This window comes from Phoca vitulina, unplaced genomic scaffold, assembly GCF_004348235.1.
Source record: "Phoca vitulina isolate PV1807 unplaced genomic scaffold, GSC_HSeal_1.0 scaffold25, whole genome shotgun sequence".
In the NCBI taxonomy this organism is placed as follows: Eukaryota; Metazoa; Chordata; class Mammalia; order Carnivora; family Phocidae; genus Phoca; species Phoca vitulina.
This window is the reverse complement of record NW_022589728.1, coordinates 35,568,179-35,593,268: the sequence shown is the minus strand read 5'-3', so window position 1 is coordinate 35,593,268 and position 25,090 is coordinate 35,568,179. Positions and strand designations below refer to the sequence as shown.

The 25,090-nt window shown below is 35.9% G+C and overlaps 1 protein-coding gene across 2 annotated transcripts in view; it reads left to right on the top strand.

The window, feature by feature from the left end:
* Nucleotides 1–25,090, top strand: part of MMP16 (matrix metallopeptidase 16) — a 274,315-nt gene that overhangs the window by 228,880 nt on the left and 20,345 nt on the right. For both annotated transcript variants that reach the window (XM_032421584.1, XM_032421585.1), the window contains exon 7: nucleotides 9,144–9,282. In XM_032421584.1, the coding sequence (XP_032277475.1) occupies nucleotides 9,144–9,282 (139 nt within the window). The remainder of the gene's footprint in view (nucleotides 1–9,143; nucleotides 9,283–25,090) is intronic.

Below are 25,090 nucleotides of genomic sequence, written 5' to 3'. Positions count from 1 at the left end.
AAGGGCAGTTAAATAAACCACAGCAAAACATTGGCAACAGAAGGAATGTTTTCAAGAGCATATTAGCATAAAGCAATTAGGCAATGGTAATGAGGATTAGTCTCTCCTGTTATGGCATCAACTGCTCCTGAACCCTGAAACAAAGTCACTTAGGAATCTTTCAGGGTTTTTTTGCTCTGTAATTTCTTGGGAATTCTCTGCCCAATCTACTCTTATCTCTTAGGAGCAAACCTCTAATTCAACATAGGCCTTTAACACCTAATTTGTTGACAACTCACTTTGTGTCCCTTGGAAAGGAAAAAAAAAATTTCCCCCTGGCACATCTCCCTCCTGGGCCTCTGCCTGCCTTCTTCCGCGCCCTCCGCGCTCACGGCCCAAGCCTCTGCACTTGCTCACAGCTTTAAAGTGGAGTCTATTGATGACTCTTTACTTCTGTTCAGTGTGTTATTCTTATTTCTGGTTGTCTGCACTATCCACTTCTTTGAGTTCAGTGAGTTTCCTATTGTGATTGAAGAAGAAGCCAAAAAAATAATAATCCATAGCACTAGCTCAATCTTTGGCTCTTCCTATGTGATATCATGAAACATCTCTTTTCTACCCTCCATGGCATGAACATGTGCAGCACCCTGACCACCACTCACCACTCCACAAGATGCAATGGGAATAAATGGAAAGGTTACCTAAAGGGCAAGAAGAGTCCTTGGAGAATAGTCTTTGTTTTAAGTAAATATCCCTAGAGGTAGTGAAGCCTGAATTGAGTCTTTAAAAAAAAGGGGGGGGGAGTGGAGAGAGAGAGAGAAAGCAAAGAATGATAATGATACTCATGGGAAAGAGGGTAACACATAGAAACAGGCTGGCAAATGGATCATTTCCATACAGTGGTCTAAGTACACTGGTAGATGTGCGGTGCTTACAGGGGCAGTAAAGAGGGCCTGAGAAAGCCTTTCTGTGCAGATGCTTAAGTTAAATATTGACCCAGCCCAATCTCCCTGCATCCGGGCCAAGGAAAAGATTTGCTGACATGTCCTCTCTCTTTCACTGTCTGATTTTCTCTTTGAACACTTTTCAACACCTAGTGCTGGCCATTGTGGCAGGGCTGAGGAGGAGTACAGTGTTTGAATAAGATAGATGAGGTGCATATTCTGATGAGAGACAGGGGAGCAAATAAACAAGATGATTTCATAGAACAATAGGTATTATGAAGAAAATAAAACATGATGAGTTGATAGAAAAAGATTGAGGAAAGACAACTTTAGATTGGGTGGTTAAAAACTAAATTGAATACACTGCCCTATGTATCTTGAGTAAAAATTGCTATAAACTTTATTCAGCAGGAATGTAGTTTTTATTGTAAATGAAGCATCTTTCTTCAGGTCAAAAATAAAGTGATGGTAATTCTTGATAGGTGTGCTAATGACACAGCTGTTTTCCGGCTCATTATATCCACTACATGGTAGTTCCCATTTTATAGAGGCAGCAATAACAGCATTTCACACAGTCTTTTGAAATTAGTTGTTTGCCTGCTCCCCTCTAGACTGAATGTACACTCTTAAAGAGTTCATATTTTTGGAATCCAGAACTGCTAGTGCAGTGGGAGGAATGAAACCTTTCGTATTTTTCAACACTTAATTATATGATATGTGAATTGAAATTTAGATCTCTCTGCCAATATTCATGATCCTCAGATCCCAAAGGAGGGGGGAAAAAAAGCAAAATGTCATAGTACTGTGTGGTGCGATTATATCTGGAATTTGAGGCTCCTTACCTTAAGTGCAGTGCGCTGATGAAGCATTTTTCAGTACACTGTTCTTTTCTGCATCATAACCATCACAAAGTGGTTTCTGAACAAGAGTGGATGCAAGAAGAAACAAGAAAAAAGGTAAGGACCTAAAAAGAAAACAGGGTCGGCATACACACATTGATTTTTCTCTTTCTCCTCAGATCTTTCTGTTCTGGGACCTAAGCAACATTTCTTTACCATTCATTATTCACATATATAAATGGATTAAAAGCCATAAATATTTATGTTATTATGTGTTATATTATGCATGAATAATTACGAATTTTTAAGTTTCAAAAATTAGTATTAAGTCAGGACTTAATAAATGCTAATTAACAAGAAAGTGATCCACATCTGACATATCACTTAACCTTTTGGTGTCCAGATTTTTCAATCTAAATTAATCTAAAAACAAAGGATTTTTTTAACATTTGGAGACTGTAAAAGTTATTGTGTATATTTAGCATAAGTAGTAAACAAAATATTCTGCAAATGCCGTATCTCCCTTCCTTTGAAACACAAATATATTTTATTTATTAAAATAATTTACATTTCATTCTTCCTTGAAAATAGTCAGACATTAAGGAATATTCCAGAATTGTGAGTTTTGAAATGATTTAGAAGAGTCACCTGTTAATATGTTACTTCCTTCCCCTATTATCGTGAATCTGTGTTTTGAACATTTTTCAAAAATGTAGACACTATCCAAAGTGATTTGACCCATAGAGGTGGAAGAATTTTTCTTTTTTCCTTGTAGGTTCTTTGGCTGGTCTAATAATTAAACTGACATAAGACAGATTAACAGGAGAAAAGTAAATTTAGTTCCATATGTATGGAGCCCAATAAAAATAGAAGACCCAAAGGCAAGCCAGGCAGTTGAGGCTTATATGACAAATCATGAGCTAAGGAATGGGATAGGAACCTGGGGCTTCAAAGGGGAAGAGGGTAATTCACAGGACATAAGAAAAGCAGATGTTTGGTAATTAGATGTTTGCCCTGCCATACATACAGGTTGTTCCGATAAAGAGTTATCTCTGGTAATAGCTCTATTTCTTCACCAGGGCTCCTATCTAGGTAGTTCAGGGAGAAGTAAAATTTTTTCTTGAACCTGCTGGGTCTTGATTGCCTTCAGCTCAAAATATCCACATGCCAAAGTGGCACATTTTGGGATGGCATATTCTGCTCCCCTTCAGATCTATTGAGATGTACTGCAGGATTATTTCTCCCAGAATTACATCTGGTTAATCTTTGAAAATTGTGATGAGCCCTGAAAATTGTGCCTGAAAAATCATTGCAGAAATTAGACTGTCTTAGTGAGAATGTGTATTTTAGTGGTTGCTTTGAACAGGTTTTCTCCTAAAGTTTATATACCAAAAGCCAGTTTGTGTCAGCTCTTGTGATAAGATAATGAAAGCTTCCCAGAATGGCATTGTCTTTGCCAGATACATCTATTAAGCATCCCTTGGAATTTTTTTTTCCTCCAAGTTATAATTTTACTTTTTCTTTCCCAGTGTTGAAAAAGAAATATAGCTAATTAAATGTAAATGGCCTTGTTCTCTTTCTTTAAATACTACAATATAATTCTTGGTACAGGCAGTAAATTTGAATACAATAGTGTGAAATCAAATTAGTGCATTTATAATATATTTGTATGGTTTTATAAGGTGTGATTTTTTATTTTCAGTTCACATATGCTACTTTTGAATGGAGCATGAATTACACTTAATTAAATGGCACGGACATAGTTTTGTTTCTTTTTTAAAGCATAAAGATGTTGGTTGTAGCATTACTTACAGTAACAAATTTAAATGGTTAAAATGGGGGTGCCTGGGTGGCTTAGTCAGTTTCTGCTCTTGGTTTCTGCTCAGGTCATGATTGCAGGGGTCTTGGGATCCAGCCCAAGCCTAGCTCTGTGCTCAGTGGGGAGTCTGCTTGAAGATTCTCTCTGCCCCTACCCCATCTCTCAAATCAATAAATAAATCTTTAAAAAAATAAAATAAAAATAAATGGCTCAAATGGAGGCTTAATAATCTTACATCTGCTAGCCAGAATACTATTTAACCATTGCAAATACTTAGTGATAATATAATAATATTTTATCATAAAGGAATTACCTATGTATTTTCAGGTTTTTTAAACTTGAGTATATATTTTAAACATTTTATTATAAAAAATTTCAAAAATACAGAAAAGTTGGAAGAATGAATACATGCACCCTTAATATCTAGATTTAACAATTTTAACTGCTTGCCTGTATTTTCTCTGTGTGCGTGTGAGAGAGAGAAAGAGAGAAAGCAATGCAACATGCATGCCCAAGTTTTTGGTGAAACATTTGAAAGAAAGTTGTTGATAGCAGGAAACTGCATCTCTAAATACAGGATCTACAGACTAGGTAGAGCGTCATGAGCACAAAAGGGACCTGGAATGGATGTGCAGGGGCTGGAGACAAGGGCCGAGTTCAAATTCCATTTTAGATGCAGTAGGAGGCAAATCGGTAGCTTTGAGTTGGCACTGCAGTCTGTGAAATACAGTGGCGGCTCAGAGTAGGATGGTGACAGTGATGATGGCAAGGAATCAAGAGTTTTGAGATGCTATTTCCGAGGTGGGGAAGACTGGAGGAAGCCCACAGTCGCATGGCAGGCGAGGGCTGAGAGAGCAACTGATGCCTTCTGGAAATGTTCAGCTTGGACACGTGAGGCATTCACAGATTTACATCAAGTTTTTGGTTAAATAACAAATATGTATATTAGAAGAGAAGTAAAAGTAGATCAGGTCTACTAATTGGCTTCTAAAAAGAAGTCTGAAAATAGCACCCTCTCCTGAGAGTAGATCCATAACCGATCTTCGTATTCAGACAGCAGGAGGATACTTGTTCTCTAGAGTTGTCAGCAAACAATATGCCTGTATTAAGACAGAATTTTAAAGGGAATTTAAAAAAGCAAACCAATTTCTCTTGTGTGTTATTGTCTCATGGTGTACATCCTGCAGTACGCTGTATTTGTTATCTTTGTGAACAAAGTGGTCTGCCTGGAACTCTTGCTACACGGAAAGAGAAATCTGTGTAAACTTGTATCTAAAGTGAAATATTGGGGTTTAAGTAGGAATTCCTCTTTGATAGTTTTTAAGCACTATTTTTTTCATGAGTTGATTTTGCAAATGTGCTAGTTTTGACTATTTTTAGGGTATGCTTCCACCCCTCCCACCCCCTTTTATAAGGGCTGTAGCCAAAAAAGGCCAGTAGCAAGATAGAAACAACAGATTTAGAGCTCAGATTCTTCTTTCTTTCCCTTTACACCGAATGCCAAACAAAATCTACATTGTTTGGAAGAGTGAAACAATTTTTTTTTTCCTGCATGGTTCAAAGACCTTTATATATCATATCTTTCTAAATAATGGAATATATAGTAAACATCTGCCTGTTCAAGTGGAACTTGTGTATTCTTGTGAAATCTGCATAGCTTTTGACTTCTAAAAGGATAACTTACCTTTACTTTGTCCTTTCCTCCTTAAATGTGTTTCCTTTCAAGAAATATTTAGTAAGCTTCTACCATGTGCAAGACATTTTTCTGGAAATGGGGAACCACAAATGAACAAAGACAGATATCTTTGCCATTGTGGAGCTTATATTCTAGTGGAGAGAGAATGAACAATAAATAAAACGTGTACTGTGTTAAACAGTAATCAACATGGTGAAGGGAAATAAAGCAAGGGAGGGTGAGACTGAAAGCACATGTGGGTGGGTGGAGTGAGGGAATTCAATTTTAGATAGTGTGGTCAGAGGAGGTTTCACTTAGAAGGAAAATTTGCATAGAGACTTAAAGAGCATTTTAAATATCCTCTATGAATCGTTCACAAGCTCAATTTCTGAAATGGCAATCTAGAGTGACTGTGATATGTTTACAGCCTCTGTGACAGAGTGCTTGCTAAATTATTTGTACCATTGCTTTCTACCACTCTGAGAAGGTGTGGATAAGTTGAATAGAAGCACAACCTGAATATTGACGATTTATATCACTCTCCGCCAAGGCTGCTGTAAATGAGAAATCATTCTGAATTCACCTATGATTCCATATTACTTTCTGAATTTTTGCAAATTGACTATGCTTATCTTGAGGCAAAATTTCCATTTCTTCCCATATTAGTGGCAAGTTGAGGTTGTGTTCCTATCTTCACACAGCAGCATATGTCTGTCCCAAAGAAGCCACTGGCCTTGTCTCAGTATTAGGGAGATAGGACAATGTGAAGTGCTTCTCTGAGAAAAATTGGAATATAGTTCAGGCTTTTTTTTTTTACCTGATTTTTTTCTGATCTTTCAGCTCAGAGAGCTTTCAGTTTCATTGTTCCATTAATAATGATGGTCAGTTATTTCTTTGTCCAAGTCCATTTTTTGTAATTTTTGGATATCTATTACAATAACTTAAGAATATTTTATGTGGAGGGGCACCTGGGTGGCACATTGGTTTAAGCATCTGACTCTTGGTTTCGGCTCAGGTCCTGATCTCAGGGTCTTGAGATGAAGCCCTGCATTGGGCTCTGCACTCAGCATGAAGTCTGCTTGAGTTTCTGTCTCCCTCTCCCTCTGCCCCTCCCACTCATGCTCTCTCTCTCTCTAAAATAAATAAATCTTAAAAAAAAAAAACAAAAAACAGTATTTTAGGTAGAGATTGGCATAGTTTTAATACCCAGTTAAAAGCTCTCATAGTTCGACAAAAAGATGCTGGCTTTCTTTTAAATTATCAGAATAGGGGCACCTAGGTGGTGCAGTTGATTAAGCCTCTGACTCTCGGTTTTGGCCCAGGTCGTGATCTTGCGGTCCTGGGATGGAGTCCTGTGTCAGGCTCCACACTCAATGCAGAGTCTGCTTGGGTTTCTCTCTCCCTCTTCCTCCACCCCTCCCTGCCATGTTCTCTCTCTCTCTCTCTCTCTCTCAAATAAATAAAGTCTATAAAAAAATAAAAATAAATTATCAGATCAGAATATCATCTGCTCACATACTATTAGCAGTAAGCCCTGGATCTTCATGCCCATGTTAATTTTCCTGGATCAATTTTTTTCATAGAATAACTTTGTATTTTAAAATCAGTTTAATGTGTCTGCTATATGTGAATCAAGATATGTATTAATTCCAGGTTAGCTGGCACCATAAAAATTATCAAGAAAAGGTTAATAACATAAGAAGATATTGGTAGGAAAGAGATGCATGGCTAGAGCCATAATATGGCTTAAATCTGAAGAGGGAACAAAGAACAGCAGCTAGAACTGTAAACAGGATTGTGAAGGAAAATAAAATAACTAGTTTCAATATAATTTTAATGATAATAACAGCCAACTGTGTGCCAGATCCTCAGAAAGTCCTTAAAACAGTAATTAGGGGTGCCTGGGTGGCTCAGTCCGTTAAGTGTCCTATTCTTGATCTTAGCTCAGGTCTTCATCTCAGGGTTTTGAGTTCAAGCCCTGCACTGGGCTCCACTGGCATGGAGCCTACATAAAAATAAAATAAGACAGTATTTATACTATGAGTCAGTTATTAGTTTGTAATAACTCAATGACTAGTATCTTGACCAGGATAACTGTTATTAAGGGACAGAGCAAGAATAGGATACAAACTTAGAGCTGTTAATTAAGCTACTTCCTTCTTTTTATAAAAAAGTTCGTAGAGAAGACAGCTCGGGATAACTAGAATGAAGTATAACTATCCAAAGATTCCTAAGAAAATTTTTATATTCGGATTGGTTTAGACAGGAAAAGGTTCATTTTTATCATTTCACCTGAAATCCAAGAATCCCCAGTTGATTGTGTGTGTGTGAATGACTATATGAATAACTCACAAATCCTAGAAAATCTAGTCAGGCTAAACTATTGTAAGCCAAAAGATTGGGAAAGCCCTATAATAAATCACTCATTAATGTCTAAGTAGGGGAAATTGGAAGTATTTTCGTGAAACATACTTATCTAAGTAGTACAAATATATGATCTCCAAGTGAAATGTTGTTTGTAAATACAAAATTTTGAAATGAAGTAAAATGGTATATTTTAAAATATACCGAGTTTTTCTAATACTGAAGCACTTAGGATAGTCTTTATTCTGAAATTTTCCACAGAAAATAACTGAATGTCATCAGGAATAACATTTTTTTGGAAGTTATTTTTTTTTGCCATTAGTAAGAATTTATGGTGAAACATATTGTATGCAAGCTAGTGATTAATTCAACAACATTTATAAATACTTGCTATGGGGGCGCCTGGGTGGCTCAGTCGTTAAGCGCCTGCCTTCGGCTCAGGTCATGATCCCAGGGTCCCGGGATCGAGCCCCGCATCGGGCCCCCTGCTTGGCAGGAAGCCTGCTTCTCCCTCTCCCACTCCCCCTGCTTGTGTTCCCTCTCTCGCTGTGTCTCTCTCTGTCAAATAAATAAATAAAATCTTTAAAAAAAAAAAAAAAATACTTGCTATGGGGCAAGTCATGTATTTTCACTAGATATAAGAGTAGACACTTTTTACATAAAATGACTGATGCTATGATTGAGTAAAGTCAGGATATTGTGAGAGCATATAGGAGAGGCAGTTGACCCAGATTGGAATCACTGTGATGATTTTTTTCAAGATAACTTTGTTCAGGGGCGCCTGGGTGGCTCAGTCGTTAAGCGTCTGCCTTCGGCTCAAGTCATGATCTCAGGGTCCTGGGATCGAGCCCCGCATCGGGCTCTCTGCTCGGCGGGAAGCCTGCTTCTCCCTCTCCCACTCCCCCTGCTTGTGTTCCCTCTCTTGCTGTCTCTCTCTCTGTCAAATAAATAAATAACACCTTTAAAAAAAAAAAAAGATAACTTTGTTCATTTAGGGTGACCATATAATTTATCATCCAGACCAAAATATATTTGAGGGTGAAAGAGGACACTACTTACAGTTACAGGGGTGATGGGTATAATGTGGGCATAGCAGGAGGGATGGCCTCTTTATTCCATCCATAACATTTTAGGTGTGGAGATCTTGTATATGTCTGTAAATGTATACAAGTCCAATGCTGCTCTCTTATTCAGGAAAGTGACTTAATCCACAAATCTGGCAGTGATTTGTCTGTGCTACTTCTGTTTTTTTCCATCTAAAAGCCCTGGAGATAATGTAAAATGCTAAGGTTAAATATTTTTGTATTATCTTTTAATCACATTGTATGGATTAAAGATTGGGCGGTTAGCTACAAAAACAATTGTGATCACTGTAAGCAAGTTGATTAGCTGTTTCTTTGATGGTTTTGGTGTGAGACAGTGAAAATGATACTAGTTTAGTTTTAGAAGGGTTACACCATTGCACAGGGAAATGCCATGGAGGCCTGCATGTTTGTTGAGAGATGCTTTTGCTTGGTTTGCAGGACCAGTGGTTTTGGCGAGTGAGAAACAACAGGGTGATGGATGGATACCCCATGCAAATTACTTACTTCTGGCGGGGCTTGCCTCCTAGTATCGATGCAGTTTATGAAAACAGTGATGGGAATTTTGTCTTCTTTAAAGGTAAGGAATTTTTCGCATGTCTTGCTCTGTTGTATTTTGGTCATTTTGTCCAGGGCTCTGTAGCACACATAGAGATGAATAAGTAAAACCTGTTGAGTGAAGTTAGGTAGCTAATTCATCTTATGAAAGGAACTGCATATGTTGACTAGAAATATAAATGAAAAGGAAAAAAAAGAAATATAAATGAAATAAAGTCAATGATAATGTTTAGCTCTCTAATTTATGTTTTCTTATATGGCATTCTCATATATAAGTCAAATTTAGAAGGCATTGTGTGATTTCTTAGAATTTTTTAGATTTGGCTTAAAATATGAAAAGAAATGAATGAATTGATAATAAAAAGCCATTTTTCCACTAACTAAAGGTTTTTGAGGTTTTTTTTTTTTTTTTTAGAGTATTTGGAGTTACTTTCTGTTTTTATAAAATGAAATCTATTTTACTTCTTATTTTCATATATGGTATAATCTCTTAAGCTTTACTTGATTTATTATGTTTGTTAGTTTCCAGTAAACTAAGAAATTGCTCATAAAGGCAAGGAAAACTCATAAGTAGGAAAAAAATTCACCCAATTAATTTCACCCAATAAAATTTATTGGTTGTTATTTATCTAAGTGACAAATTTTAATTGCACAAATACTAACTGCCTGGCATGCAAAAGTAAGATTACCTGGTAAAATGAACTTATTTGGGGCATCTGGGTGGCTCAGTTAGTTAAGTGGCTGACTTGAGCTAAGGTCATGATCTCAGTCCTGAGATTGAGCCTTGTATTGGGCTCTATGCTCAGCAGGGAGTCTGCTTCTCCCTCTCCCTTTCCTTCTACCCCTCCCCCTTCTTGTGCTTTCTCTCTCTCTCTAATAAATAAATAAAATATATTTTTTTTAAAAAGTGAACTTAGTCAAGTGCCTGGTATTCTATCCTCAAAACTTGCTTCAAAACAGTAAGTCATAAATCTGTGGGGGGAAACGCAGGGAAAAGAAAGAGATTGAGTTGGAGGATTGACAGAATTGTGAGGAAAAGATATAGGATAGAACTACCCTACAACTCAGCAATTGGTATTTACCCAAAGGTATTTACCCAAGGATACAGAAATACTGATTCGAGGGGGCACATGCACCCTGATGTTTATAGCAGCATTATCAACAATAGCCAAGTTATGGAAACAGCCCAAATGTCCATCGACTAATGGAGGGATAAAGGAGATGTTGGGGGGGCAGGTGTAGCAAAATATTACTCTACCATCAAAAAGAATGAAATCTTGCCATTTGCAATGATGTGGATGGAGCTAGAGTGTATTATGCTAAGTGAAATAAGTCAGTCAGATAAAAACAAATTTAAGACACAAAACAGATGAACATAAGGGAAGCAAAAAAAAAAAAAAAAAAAAAAGGAGAGGAAATACTGTTGTATTTCCCGCATCTTAAACCAGGGATTGACACTTAACTATAGAGAATAAACTGAGGGTTGATGGAGGGAGGGAGGTGGGGAAGGGGCCAAATGGGTGATGGCATTAAGGAGGGCACTTGTGATGAACACTGGGTGTTACATGTAAGTGATGAATCACTAAATTCTACTCCTGAAACCAGTATTATACTGTATATTAACTAACTAGGATTTAAATAAAAACTTGAAACAACAAACAAAAAAAGATATTTGAGCTGAAACTGAGAACTGAAGTGCAGAACGTATCAATTGATTGACTGATTGATTGATTGATTGACTGTATTAGCCAAGAACTTAAAGAGCTGAAAAGAAGTTTAAACAGGCATGGAGGTAGAAGGAAAGAAAAGGGGATCTTAACACCTCAAAAAAAGCAATTATTCCCAGGTTCAAACTAGATGAATTTATAGTAATGATGAGGATAATGAAAACAATAGAGTATGAGAAACACTTGCAATATTTTAAGTGAGATACAAACTATCCATATAAAATGAAAGTGTATACCTGGGATTTATTTTATCTTTACAGACTGTTCCTGGAGGAAAGAGGGGGGTGTAGTACCTTAGTTTTAAGCACATAAGGATTCTGTAATCATACTGCCAGTTTTGAACACTTAATAGCTGTATGAACTGGGCAAATCACTTAATTCTCTTTGTCTCAGTTTCTCCATCTGGGAATGGGGTTAGTATTACTCCCCATCTCAGGATTAGCTTGAGGACTAAATTAATTACTACATGTGAGGTGCTTGGCACATACAAGTTTTCGATAAATCTCAGCTATTGCTATTACTAGTATGGTTATTGGTAATTTATTGCCCTCCTGCTGTCTACAATAAGCATATAAATGAAGTGGACATGCATTGTACCACTGTGGACAAAGAAAGGATACCATATAAAGGTTCTGAATCTTAGGGGCGTGATATTTGGAACGAAATTACCCTCCCTACACTCTTTGTTGGTCCTATGAGCAGCTCTTTATTGCCTTAGGGCCTTCTCATTTTCATTCATTTTGCTCCTCTCACCCATTCGCTTGTGGAATGGGTAAGCTCCTTTTCATTTTGCAACAGCCAACAGAAAAGGCACCTCCTCAGAATGTCCCTCTCCCCATCCTCTTTAAAGTAGAGGGGAGGAGGGTGGGGGGATGGGTTAGCCCAGTGATGGGTATTAAAGAGGGCACGTACTGAATGGAGCACTGGGTGTTAGACGCAAACAATGAATCATGGAACACTACATCAAAAACTAATGATGTAATGTATGGTGATTAACGTAACATAATAAAATTTTTTTAAAAATGTAAAATTTAAAAAAAAAAAAAGTAGTACCTTCCAAATTGCACATGGAAACCACAACTTCCAACACAGCACATGGAAAAATCTGAAATTACCTACAGCATTCAAATGTAAATTTCATGAGAGATTTATCCATAGTTTTTTGCACACTACTGTATTTTCAGTTCTTAGAACAGTGCTGGTGCATAGTAGGTGCTTAACAAACATTTTAACAAAAACAATATGGGTGAAGATGATTTGACTTGGTATGGTGTTTCTTATGTTATGATGCTAGCAATAGGAGTAACTTTGTTTCTTGTTACATATTTATTCAACTTCTAGAATGTTGTGCTTGTCAGTGGTCTCTCCTGATATACTGCTAGTATCAGACAATGCCTAATCTTAGAACTCTTGCCATTCCAAGGATCCTGCTGTGATGCTTCCTTCCTCCACTTTTCTCTCCACAGTTCTTTCAGGTAAACCTTCTCCAAACCCAGCCATGAATATGCAGCTCCCCTGTTCCAAATATCTTTGCCTTTCCAGAGGGAGCCAGAAGCTCTGGGTAATCCAATAAGACCACCCCCTCTTCTAGTATTCACCTTACCACTGGCAGGAGAGTTAAGAGCCTCAGAACGTGGGACTTGAGTTAATACACCACTCCCTTCACTTCCCCCACCACAACACCACAATCACAATCAAAATGACACCATCTCAGCCTGCCACTATCTATTTATGACCTTTATCACCTCAAAAAGTACAGCTTTTCTGAGGAATCAAATCATTCCTCATCCTAAGACTATCCTCCTCATTTTGCTATATGGGCCATAAAGCAGTCTAAACCTCATCTCTAGCAGTCCAATTTCCCCTCCTTATTCTAAATCTCTACATACCATCTCAAAACTATATATTTCACTTATTTATTGTTTATCTGTATTCTTCTTACTAGACTATCAGCTCCATAAGGGCAAAGTCTTCTCTCCCCCATTCTTCTTCTTTTATACTGTTGTATTCCCCATATCTTAAACCATGGATTGACAGACTTTTTCAGTAATGACCAAATAGCAGATATTTTAAGCTTTGCAGCCCATACCATCTCTATTACATACCCTTTTTTTTTAACCTTCAAAAATGTAAAAACTCTTCTTAGATTATAAGCTGTACAAAAATAAGCATTGTTCATAGTTTGCTGCCCTCTGTTTTAAACAATACCTGGAATATAGTAAACAGTAGACAAAGATTTATTGAATGAATAAAGAATAAAATCCAAGCCCTAATCTGTATCCATTTTCACAGAGAGCCCTATCAAAGTTAGTCTCAGCCTGTCCTGGCCATACTGGACCATTGCTACTAATGGATTTAAACATTACTCTTCTTCAGGTTGCTCTTTCCTTTAGCCTTTTTTACCTTCAATTTCTTTCTCTTTGTCTTTCCCTTCTTTCCCTTTATGTCCTTTATGTTTCTTCTCTTCTTCTAATCTATACTATACAATAGTACTTGTACTTAACTAGCTTTGCCTTTTATTCACCCTATTTAACTAAAGTCCATGTTGGGATATAAACCTATTTAATCATGCATTTCCTAAGTGTACTCAGTATTAGCCTTATTTTCATCTTACCTAAGAATTTGAAGGTATGCATTTCAATATAAGTAAAAATGAGTGTTTAATTATAAAGTCTAAATACTATCTTAGTAATATAAAAATAGGCATAATGTTATATTCAAATGAATCTTTATAAATATCTTAAGAAAAATGGGAAGCCACAGATCCAATTAAAACTTCATACTTTGTCTTAATTTATATAATTTTTAAAACTTTGAGTGAAATTATATGTGTGCATATATGTCATATGCAGTGGGAGTTGTCAGTATGTAAATTATGAAAACATGAAAATGTAAGCAACTCGTCCTCTATAAATGTGATCAGTTCTATATTCTTAATAGAATCTTACTGCTTTTCAGTATGTTAAAGTGTAGTATATCAAAATATATTGATGTGTCCTCTGCTTCCAGCCACAATGTAATAATAGGGATCAGATTTATCCTCCCATCTAAACTCACCAACAGTTGGAGAAAGCATATAAAACAATGATTTTCATGACACTGGACAGCAAGAAACAAAAGGTAGTAAACCTGAGAGTCAGGAAACAAAGAGAAATGAGCCTGGAAATTGTCCCAGTTTCCTGTTTTGGGAGAGTTTCCAGCTATAGAACAAGATAGTGGAATCCAGGTGGTGTTCAGAAGACTCTCAGTTGAGAGGAACAGAGCTGAGAGTCAAAGGATAACAAGGTGGCCTCAGTGCACAGAGCAAAGCAATGCGGAGGAGAGAGCTGCACAGAGTGCAGACACAGAAATTAGCAGAGGAACCCCCTAAAGTATGGGAGGAAGAATTGGTCAGCATATGTATTTAGGGAAACTACTGATGTGTAGAATAAGAATCATTTAATAGGATGAAATAGGACAGTTCCTGACACTCACACAGCACTAACAGTACTGATTCCCACCAGCTACCTCTCCATGGCCATTGGATAGAACACTGAAAAGGGTCTTACCTCAGTAGTGGGAATGCTTATCCTAGAATGTTCCACTCCTACCTAAAAAATCTTCAAAGACCTGAAGCAATCAAATTGTTTCCAAGTAACAGTCCTAGGACAAAGCTCAAGAATATTTCTAAGGTTACAAAAATATTCACCCAATGAGGTAAAATTCACAGCATCTGACCTCTTGCATAAGCGTGGGGACAGACAACGATGTCACATATCAATTTTATTTATTATTGTACTGGAGATTTTATGTAGCATAATGAGGCAAGGTATATAATAAATAAAACGATATTCACAGACAGTATGACTGTCTGTGTTGAAAATTAGATGCAGTCAATGCATTATCTCTTACGGACAAGTGAATTTAGCAAGGTTGCAGGATATAAGACCATTATACAAAAAGTAATTTTATTTCTCTATATTGAAGGGTCTGAGATTTTACCCTATTTGTAAGCTCACTTTCATGGATGTTGGTAGAAACACAAGATTCCTAAGTCAGAGAAGAAGACAGAGACAAAGGCATTTGTATGAGTCCCCTGAGCCCCCGATTCTCAAAGGGTGTTGTGAAGAGGACCAGGTGAATCCTGTACATGTAATCAGATGCATTGCAGGAGAGGAATCACAAGCTTAGAGAACCTAAATATTTCATAATGAGCAGTAAGCTTGTTTAAATTTTATCCCAAAGGGAGACATTTTCTTTATTATAGTGGACAATAAGCACATCTTTTTCCTTTGCTGTGGAGGAGACACACTCTATAACCCAAGATTCTTGCTATACAAATATCTTTCAAAATATAGTCCAGAACAAAGGCAGTCATTGCCTCTGTTCACCAGACATGCTGAAAATCAAGTGACTTATGGAAAATTGTCTCCCATCACATAGTAGCAAAGAATAGTCAAGAATTAAAAATTAAAAAAAAAAATTACAGTAGCATCAAAAAATATTAAACACTTAGGGATCAGTCCAAAAGATACATGAATGACCTCTACACTAAAAACACAAAATTTTGCTAAATGAAGTAAAGAAGACAAATAAATGAACAAATATGTCTTATTAGTTTGAAAACTCAATATTGTTACAGCTCTCACCAAATTTATCTGTACATTAAGTGCAATAACAATCAAAATCCCCACAAGGCTTTTTGTATTAATTTAATCACGCTGATTCTAAAATTCATGTGCAAAATGCAAAAGACCCAGTATAGACAAAACCATTTCTAAAACACTAATTGACTTGCAGTCTTATTTGAAAGCTGCAGTAATGAAGACAGTGTGGCATTGTCATAAAGATTAAAAAAAAAAAAATCAGTGTAACAGAATACAGAGTCCAGAAACAGACTAAAAAACAGATGGACAGTTTCATATGTAGCAGAGCAGCTCCCTCGCTGCGATCTATTGAAAGTCAGCCCTCGACACAAGGGTTTGTAAAAAAAAAAAAAAAAAAAGGAATTAGAGAGACAAAAAAAAAAAAAAAAAAATGGAGAAAGAAAAAAGAGAAAACAAACAAAAAAGAAAAAAGAAGAAAAAAAATCAGATGGACAAGTAATTCTGACAAAAGTACAAAGGAAATTCAGGGGAAAAAAGATAATCTTTTCAACGAATGATGCTGAAACCATGGGATATCCATATGCAAAAAAAATAAACTCTAATCCAAACTTTGTACCGTATACAGAAATTAAGTGGTCCTAACTTAAGTAGGAGTTATAACTGTAAAACAACTAGAAAAAAAAAAGGAAATAAATATATGTGACTTCGGTTTAGGCAAAATTTCTTATGTTTGATTTCAAAATCACAATCCATAAAAGAAACATTGATGAATTGGACTTTATCAAAATTAAAAATTTCTGCTCTTCAAAAATACTTTTAATAAAAAGATATGCCATAGACTAGGTATATGCAAACCATATATATGATGAAGGGTTTGTATCCAGAAGAAATAAAGAACTCTCAAAACCGAAAAAGAAAACAAGCAACTCAATAAAAACGAGCAAAGGATTTAAACAGAAACTTCACCAGGGTTGATACATGGATGGCAAATAACTACACAAAAAGATGCTTACCAGTATTAATCATTAGGGAAATGTAAATTAAAACCACCATGAGAGGGGCACCTGGGTGGCTCAGTCAGTTAAGGGTCTGAATCTTGGTTTTCGCTCAGGTCATGATCTCAGGGTCGTGAGATCAAGCCGCACATGGAGCTCTTCACTCAGTGTGGAGTCTGCTTGAGATTATCTCCCTCTCCCTTCCCCACTCCGCTCGTGCGCGCTCTCTCTCTCTCTCTCAAATAAATAAATAAAATCTTAAAACACACCCCACACCCACACAATGAGTTACTACTGCCTACTTAATAGAATGGCTAAAATTAAAAACACTGATCATGCCAAGTGTTGAGAGTTCCTTTAAAAGTTAAATACATAGTTACTGTATGATCCAGCCATTGCACTCTTAGGTATTTTCCCAAGACAAATGAGAACATATGTCCAAAGACATCTACACAAATATTCAAAACAGCTGTATTTGTAATCACCCCAAATCAGAAGTAATTCTAATATCCTCAACTGGTGAATGGATAATCAAGCTGGTATATCCATATAATGAAATGCTACTTAGCAATAAAAAGGATGAATTACTAATTTACACTACAACATGGATGAAGCTCAAAGTAATTATGCTCAGTAAAGGAATTCAGACAAAAAAGAGTACTCATATTAAACTCTAGGAAATGCAAACTGATGTACAGTGACAGAAAGTTGCCTGAAGGCAGGTCAGAATTGAGCAGGAGGGAATACAAAGAAGCATGAGAAAACTTTTAGGGTGATCAATATGTTCGTTATTTTGATATATTTATATTTTGACAGATATATTATATACTGAAATAGGTGCTATTTATTGCATGTTAATGGTACCACAGTACAGCTTTACTAAAAAACAGCTTTACTAAGGACGTCAGTTTATGTTGGAATAGTTTAAGTAACTATTTCATAAATTTAATATACTGGCGACTGTGGGTAGTAAAATTTTACTCCTGCATTATTCTACAGCATGTTAATTATGAGCACCCAAATTAACATTATGCTGGTTTCAGTCCCTTACTTTAACTCAGTGATAATTAAGCAGAGTGTCCCCATATAGCAGAGATGCCTCATTCCCAGCAACCTCTCTTCTTGGCTGTATTTCTAGTATCATTGAGAATAGTAGAATGTGAAATTAACTAAATCTTAATATAGAATTAATCCATTTACTGAAGATATATTTAAAACATATAATTTCAATTTAGTCTTGGAATTTACTGCTTACAATGATTATTAATGTATTTTCTAATAAGTATTTATATTGGAATGACTATGTAAAATATAGATTGATGACCGCATTTGAAATAATTTCATCATTGTTATTTTATATTGCTTATCTATGTTATTTTTACTCTCTATTCTAATTTCCCTACTTTTATTTTTGTCTATTTTTTAGTTATGTTGTACTATGTTATCACATATTTTTCCTTTAAGAGCCTTCAAATTTTTGTGTAATAAAGCAAGGTATAAGTAAGTAGATACATATTTTAAGGAATTTTTTCATTCTGCCTCACATATGTATATGTGTGTGTACTGTTTTTAAGAAGCAAATATGTCTCCCTTTACTAATCAGGGTTCCCCTTAGTGTAGCTTGCTTATATTTGAATGGGAGGCCTATATACAAACCACACAATTTCAGCTAGTCAGCTATTTTAACATCACTCAGGTAAATCAAATAGAGTAACATTTTGTAAGCACAATCAACCCAGATGTTTATATTCTCAATTACTAGTCATGTTCAGGCTGAATGGTTATGAGATAATATCAAAAATGAATTTTGAAAATTGAGTTGGTACAATTCTCTCAAGAACTGAAAATAATTTTTAAAATGAACATTCCAGTGTTGTCAAAATCAGTAACAGTCAAAATCAAGTAGTTGAAAGGTCTCAAAATTCATATTGTTGCTATCACTTAATAACTTTAAGCAGTACTTATCATCCTACTTGACAGTTTCATTTCAAGAGGCAAAAATCATTTATAGAATTGGAAGCAAAATATCTAGGATGTTAAAGAGCAGGGTAATAAAGTTTAGGAATAAAAAGGCATACAAAAGATGTGTATCAAAAAAGAGGAGTTGTCTAAAATATGTGGCACTGGGAAGTGGCAAAGAAAATAACTGGTTAAAAATTATTTATGTAACTTGCATTATTCTTTTATTTCAAATATTCCTATAAACTAGCAGTTTCCTTTTGCTGCTTGCAAATCTTCACTCTTGAAAGGTTTAGGGTGTGCTAATGAAGTTCATTTGAGGTAGAAATACACTGTTTCTTACATAGTGCAATGGATAACCTAAAAGATCTTCTACTATAAATAGATGAATGCAATGATTACTTATTTCCCTATAGGAGGTAATGGAAATTATGCCTAAAGACTACACTAGGTTAAGGAATCTACATTCAGTGGCCTTGATACACACAAAAATAGATTCCTAACATGTGAATTGTGCTATTTTCTTGAATTATAATATTCAGAGAATTTTAATATTAGTGTTTAGATTATATATTGGCATGAAGTAATCATCTAAACCAAGGGGCCAAACATATAATATTTGGAAAAATCTTCCTTGATCATTTACCTCTACTTATTTATAACAATTCAAAAAGTCCATGATATGTTTTTATTATGGCTGTTTTTATTCACATTTTAAACTACAATATTTTCCCATCAGTAAATCTTGTGTCTAATTTTTTTTCCATTTTCCAAAATTTTTATCATATCCTTTTATTTACTATGTCAGGTTTGAGTTCCCTGAGAAGCAAACCCTGAAATAAAGTTACGAGGAGAGAAGTAAGCCTCTGAAAAGCAAAGAGGGAAAAGGCAAGACTGGCCTGGAAAGCCTTGGACTATGCTGTAGATGTGACAGGGTCTTGGCAAACCAAACAAGGAGCTTGAGAGCAAAGACTGCCTGTTAGAGGAGTCTCACGTAGAGTAGAAATGGCCAGGATTTAGGATGTGCCATGCTCAGTCATTATTGGCTGGATGCTGCCCAAAAAGAGCATGGCTTTGGCCCATCCCAAGGCACTTAGCTGACTTCTTGGCCCGGTTATCAGATCCAAAGGCATTCGGTTGATTAATAGGCCAGTTCTTTCTTGAAGAGAAGTCTAATAAGCTGCCAAGTCAATGGCTGCCACATTTGTGGAAATATTCAAAACTCTCTGCTTACTAAGTGATGTTGTAGAACCTGGCAAAATAAATGCTGGTAATAAGTCATACGACCTCCATAGTTGGGTATTTGTTCAAATTTCTTGAGTAACCAGCCTATAAACAATATAGAATATAGAACTTAATTCAAATAATTGGCACTAACATAGATCAGTGTACTTAATCATTTATTATTGATATTATTTATTTGAATTGGTATCAAGCAAATTTGAACAGTAGGATATTGCATTATATAAAAATAGTAAGTGCCATATATTGGGTACCATGATCTGAGTATAGTATGGCTATATTATACATTTGATTTCTCATTATTTCCAGGTCTCTGAATGGGAGGTGCTAGTATCTAATGTACAAAATAGGAAAGGAAGATTCAGATTTAGTTACTTGCCCAAGATCTCACAGCTAACAATTGGCAGAGCTGTCACCCCTTAGTTCTATCTGCTTTCAAGGCTGTTGGATGTTCCACTAAACCAGAGTCTAATACAAAAAAATATTCTTTATTACTTTTTTTTAAAAATCCCTGAAGTGTTCTCTAAGAATATGTCAATGTTGAACAATAATTAGCCCAAAAAACAATAGTTATTGAGTAATCTAAATGCAGTCTTCTTTTATATGAAGAAAATCCAGCCTTTAAGGAACTAATGATCTCATCTTTAATGTAAAAGGACACATAGCAAATATGTTTGGCTTTGTGGATCATATGGTTTTCAATCATAACTACTAAACTCTGTCATTGTAGGGTGAAAACAGACTACCATATGTAATAAATAGATGTGACTGCATTCTGATAAAATTTTATTTACAAAAACTGGGGCCCTAGTTTACTAACCAATGCTATAATAGAAGATACAAAATATAAATGTGTAAGTAGAGTTTTGTGGCCTCCACAAGACAAAAATATAGTTGATTTTTTTTAGTTAATAAATTATAAAGGGTATCTGATTACTGAGGATACAATGAACAAGGCATGAGCAGAATACAGTGGATTAATTAATAAACACTTCCAATAATAAATATGGAATGATTACTTGATAAAGCAGGAAGGAAGCAGAAAATCATCAGCAATTCTGAAAGCCAGACAGAGTGTAAATGTGTTCTATTGAGAGAGTCCATTCGGAATAGCAAGTTGAGCACTGAATTAAAACACCTGGACTGTAGTACAAATATATTAGCTATTGGTTGTGTGCTTTTAAGCACATCACTTCACTTCTTTGGCCTGTAAAATAAATGTGTTAGGCTGGATTCTCAACCATTTTTCTGATCTAGTACATCTGAACAATACAATAACAATGGCCCAGTCCAAGGGTGTTAGAAAAGCATGTACAAATCTTAGCTTGATAAAAATTTTCAAAAGTCATTAGACAATACAGTTTTCCTTGTAGGAATAAGCATATAATTTAAAAATTTTTCAAGGGATTATTTGCTTAGTGCCTCTTTCCTCTGCTGCTCCAGCAGCTTTACAAGAGCAAGAATCTGTTTCTTTCATTGGTATCTACAGTCCTAGCTTAGTGACTGGCTGTAAGAGGCTCTTAATAAACAGACATTGGATGGATAGATGGATGGATGGATGAATCTCATCGGTGAATCACTGGAATAGGTGGTCTGTAAAGTTGTCTCCAACTGTAAACATTCTTTGAGGTTATTCTTTTTATTTATAAAGCTTCTCTGTCTTTAACTCAGACTTGTTGATATTTTCCTCTGCATTCTGCCAAGTACAATGTCAGTAAGGACCAGTTCTTTCCACTTGCTCCAGAATATGTGAACCTCATAGGAAATCCAGTAAATGCCTTCATTATGCCAAAGAGGCGATATTTTCCTTGAGAATCAGACCATCTGATGGTAAGGTCGTTAAAAATCTACCTCTCCAATGTTAAAAAAAAAAAAAGTTGCATATGAATCTCACATACTTAATCAAAAATGTTAACAAGAGAAACAAAGTGACTTCAACTTTGTCATGTGAAAATCTTATCAAGATACAAAAGGAATTGTATAATTGTATTAATTAGGTGTTATTAATAAACACCTGGAGATTTAAATGTGTAATTCATAATCATTGTTGAGTTATTTTCTTAAATTCTAAGCCACAAATACTCAGCAGGCAAGATGTTGTTTTTCTTAATTTTTTTGTGTATAACTGCTGGGATCTCATCATATAATTCTATAGGAAATGTTTGCTGATGAGTTTTCTGTTTTGCTTTGTTTTTTGAAGGGAATATGAGTGCATTAAAAAGGAAAAAAAAAAAAATCCCCTGCTGTATGTTCCTAACGGGGAAAAATGCTAATTGAATGCTAATCTTCTATACAAAGGCCTTGATTATTAACAGTGAGAGGCTCATTGTTTCTCCTTTTTATTGCTTGAAAACTCTTGACCAACAGTATAGGGAAGTACTTCTGAAACACATTTTTTTTTAAGTTTTTTTTCTTTTTTTTTTTTAAAACAAGAATTTCCTGGGAGAACTGTAACTCTTTTTCTTTTTTCACATATTATTCCCTTCTGAGACACCCTGGAAAACATAAACTAGGGTTCTGTGAACATACTCTCATGCTACCTGCACCAGGACATCCTGGGTATCCGTGAGCCTAGTGATATCACTGTACAAGGCCTGGAAAGAGTATGAAGAAATTTTCATGGATAGGATAGAGATAAGGAACTATAAACAGAAGTATTATAAAGCATAATAGAACGTTGCTGCTTAAAAGAAGACATAACCAACCGAGTTTAGCAGATAACAGGTTTACTCTAAATAGCAAGCATTGAGGGCACTGGAACTACATTATCCTTTCCTAAATAAAACTGAGATGAAAGGAAAGAATGCAGTAATCACTGAGGTAGAGGCTAACATAGAACAGGACTTTCTTTTTATTGTATTGTTTTAAGACTTTCTATTTTAAATGCTACAGAGATATGACTAAAATATAGAGCAAGCTGGGAAACAGTTGTCTGGATTTTCCGTCTCACTAACTCTGGCAAGGAAGTGATCTGGGCCCTTGGGGTATTTTTTTCTTTATAAAATATTCAGATTAAACAATGGCTCAGGATAGGGGTATATTTTTATGATAGTATTTCCCAACACATAGTTAAATATAATTACTTAAATGGCCCTCCAACACAATACTGGGACATGCCTTTTTATTTTCTCTGACTTGTTAGTGGTTAGAAAACTCATTTTTTTTTTCTGCTTTACTAACAAGATTCAAGAGTAAGGCCCACAATGTTATTTATGTAGCCTTTTCATTTTTGTTTTGATCTTATATTTGGTTATTCATGTAAAATTAAACATGTATCTTTGAATTAATAACCATTTATTAAGCACCTACTACTTTCCAGGCATTATATATAATGGTGTCAGACACAGTGTTTGTCCCAAGTTGCTCACAGCCTACAGCGGGTGGCGGGCTTGTGATCCATTAAAGTACAAATTATATGTACTAAAAGTATACTAAGTAATATGGTAAAGGGGAAGACTACATACTCTGTCAATGTAAGAGGCCCACCTTATTCAGATAGGAACTGCTTTCCAGAGAAATGATGTTAAGCTAAGTTTTGAAAAAGTCATACCCATTTTCCAGAAATGGAAATAAATGAAATGTAGATGAAATAAGAGACTCATATTGAGAAGAACCTTGAGATGACATATAGATGAGTTTGTGTTTTATGCCGAATGCAATGGTAAACCACTGAAAATTTTAAACAAAAGAGAGATAAAATCAGGTATGCATTTGAGAGAGATCACTTTAATGACCTTGTGGAAGACAGATAAAAGTGGGACTGAAGGCAAGGAGATAAGAAAGGAGGTTATTGAAATAATACAAGCTAGAAAACAAAAGTGTTGCTCTTAAGGCACATGGATGGAAGACAGTATGGTGCCCTGGCTAAAAGCCAGGACTTTGGTTAACAGACTTGGGGCTCAAGCATATCTAATACCTTGTGTGATTTTTGGATGGCCAAAAATTAAAACTGAACAATAATTACTCAGTTAAAAGAAAAATAAACCCAACCAGATTAATTGAGTTTAGGGGTGGGTGTGTGACAGGAAGTCATTCAAGAACTGGCTACACTTGCCATTTCTCTAATAAGCCTCCTGGTCTCTCCCTGTTTGTAGCTTTGCTCTTTGCATCTACTCCATTCTCTTTTCTCTTTCAATTCTTTTCTCTGGTTACTCAATTTATATATCCTCATAATGCATGCTTGCCTACGGCCATCATGGCTCTTCAAGCCTCATACTATATAATGAATAGGCATTTCCTTCTGCTGAGTGGAATGTCTCTCATTATTTCCTGGGTCACAGTCCCAAGAAAGATAAATGAATGGCTCTGCTCGTCTCTGCTCATCTGCCTAAACTATGATCCATAACTCTGCAGAATTTTGACTGGCTCTAGCCTTGGATGGTAATATATAGAGAAGATATGGAGAATAGTGGGACCTACTTCAGAGCCTGTGAAAAAAACAATTACCTTTAGAAGGGATAATTGAAAAGTTTACCTATATCAGTGGCAATAAGAATGAACTGCAGGGGAGAGGTTTAAGGAAAAGTTTAGCAATCAAAGCAGCTGAATGTAATGATCCATCAGATATGAAACATAATAAACAGGGAGGTTTCAGATGTGATGCATTGAGTAATTAGCAGGCCATCTACCCAAATAGGGAAAACAGGAAGAACAGTCCTTTGATGAGTTCAAATTTGAACTTACGGGTCAACTTTTTAGAAAATCCCAGTAGGTAGCTATATATACTGTTTGGCTCTCAAGAGCTATTTGGATTAGAGATAGCCATTTATGACCACTCTCTTTTTTGGCTTCTAAGGTTTTCTTTTTTTTTTTTTTAAGATTTTATTTATTTATTTGACAGAGAGAGACACAGCGAGAGAGGGAACACAAGCAGGGGGAGTGGCAGAGGGAGAAGCAGGCTTCCCGCGGAGCGGGGAGCCCGATGCGGGGCTCGATCCCAGGACGCTGGGATCATGACCTGAGCCGAAGGCAGACGCTTAACGACTGAGCCACCCAGGCGCCCCTCTAAGGTTTTCTTTTACTTTAGTCTTCCTTCCTGCCTCTTCTACGTCCTTTGCATTTGCCTACTCTTCCCTCTTCCCTTGTAATCTCTTTGAGGGCCATATATTTCTAGAAGCCCAGTTTTGGTTCCTCTTCATCTTCTCTATATATTCTTCACTGGATCTCTTCAAATCCTAAATTAATAAATACCATATTTATGCTTGTGACTTACAAACTATTATCTTCAAACTCACATATCCAGTTGCTTACTTCACATCTCAAACTTTCAGTTTGAATCCCTTATAGCCCATACACCCCAGTCTTCTTTGGCTTATTTTATA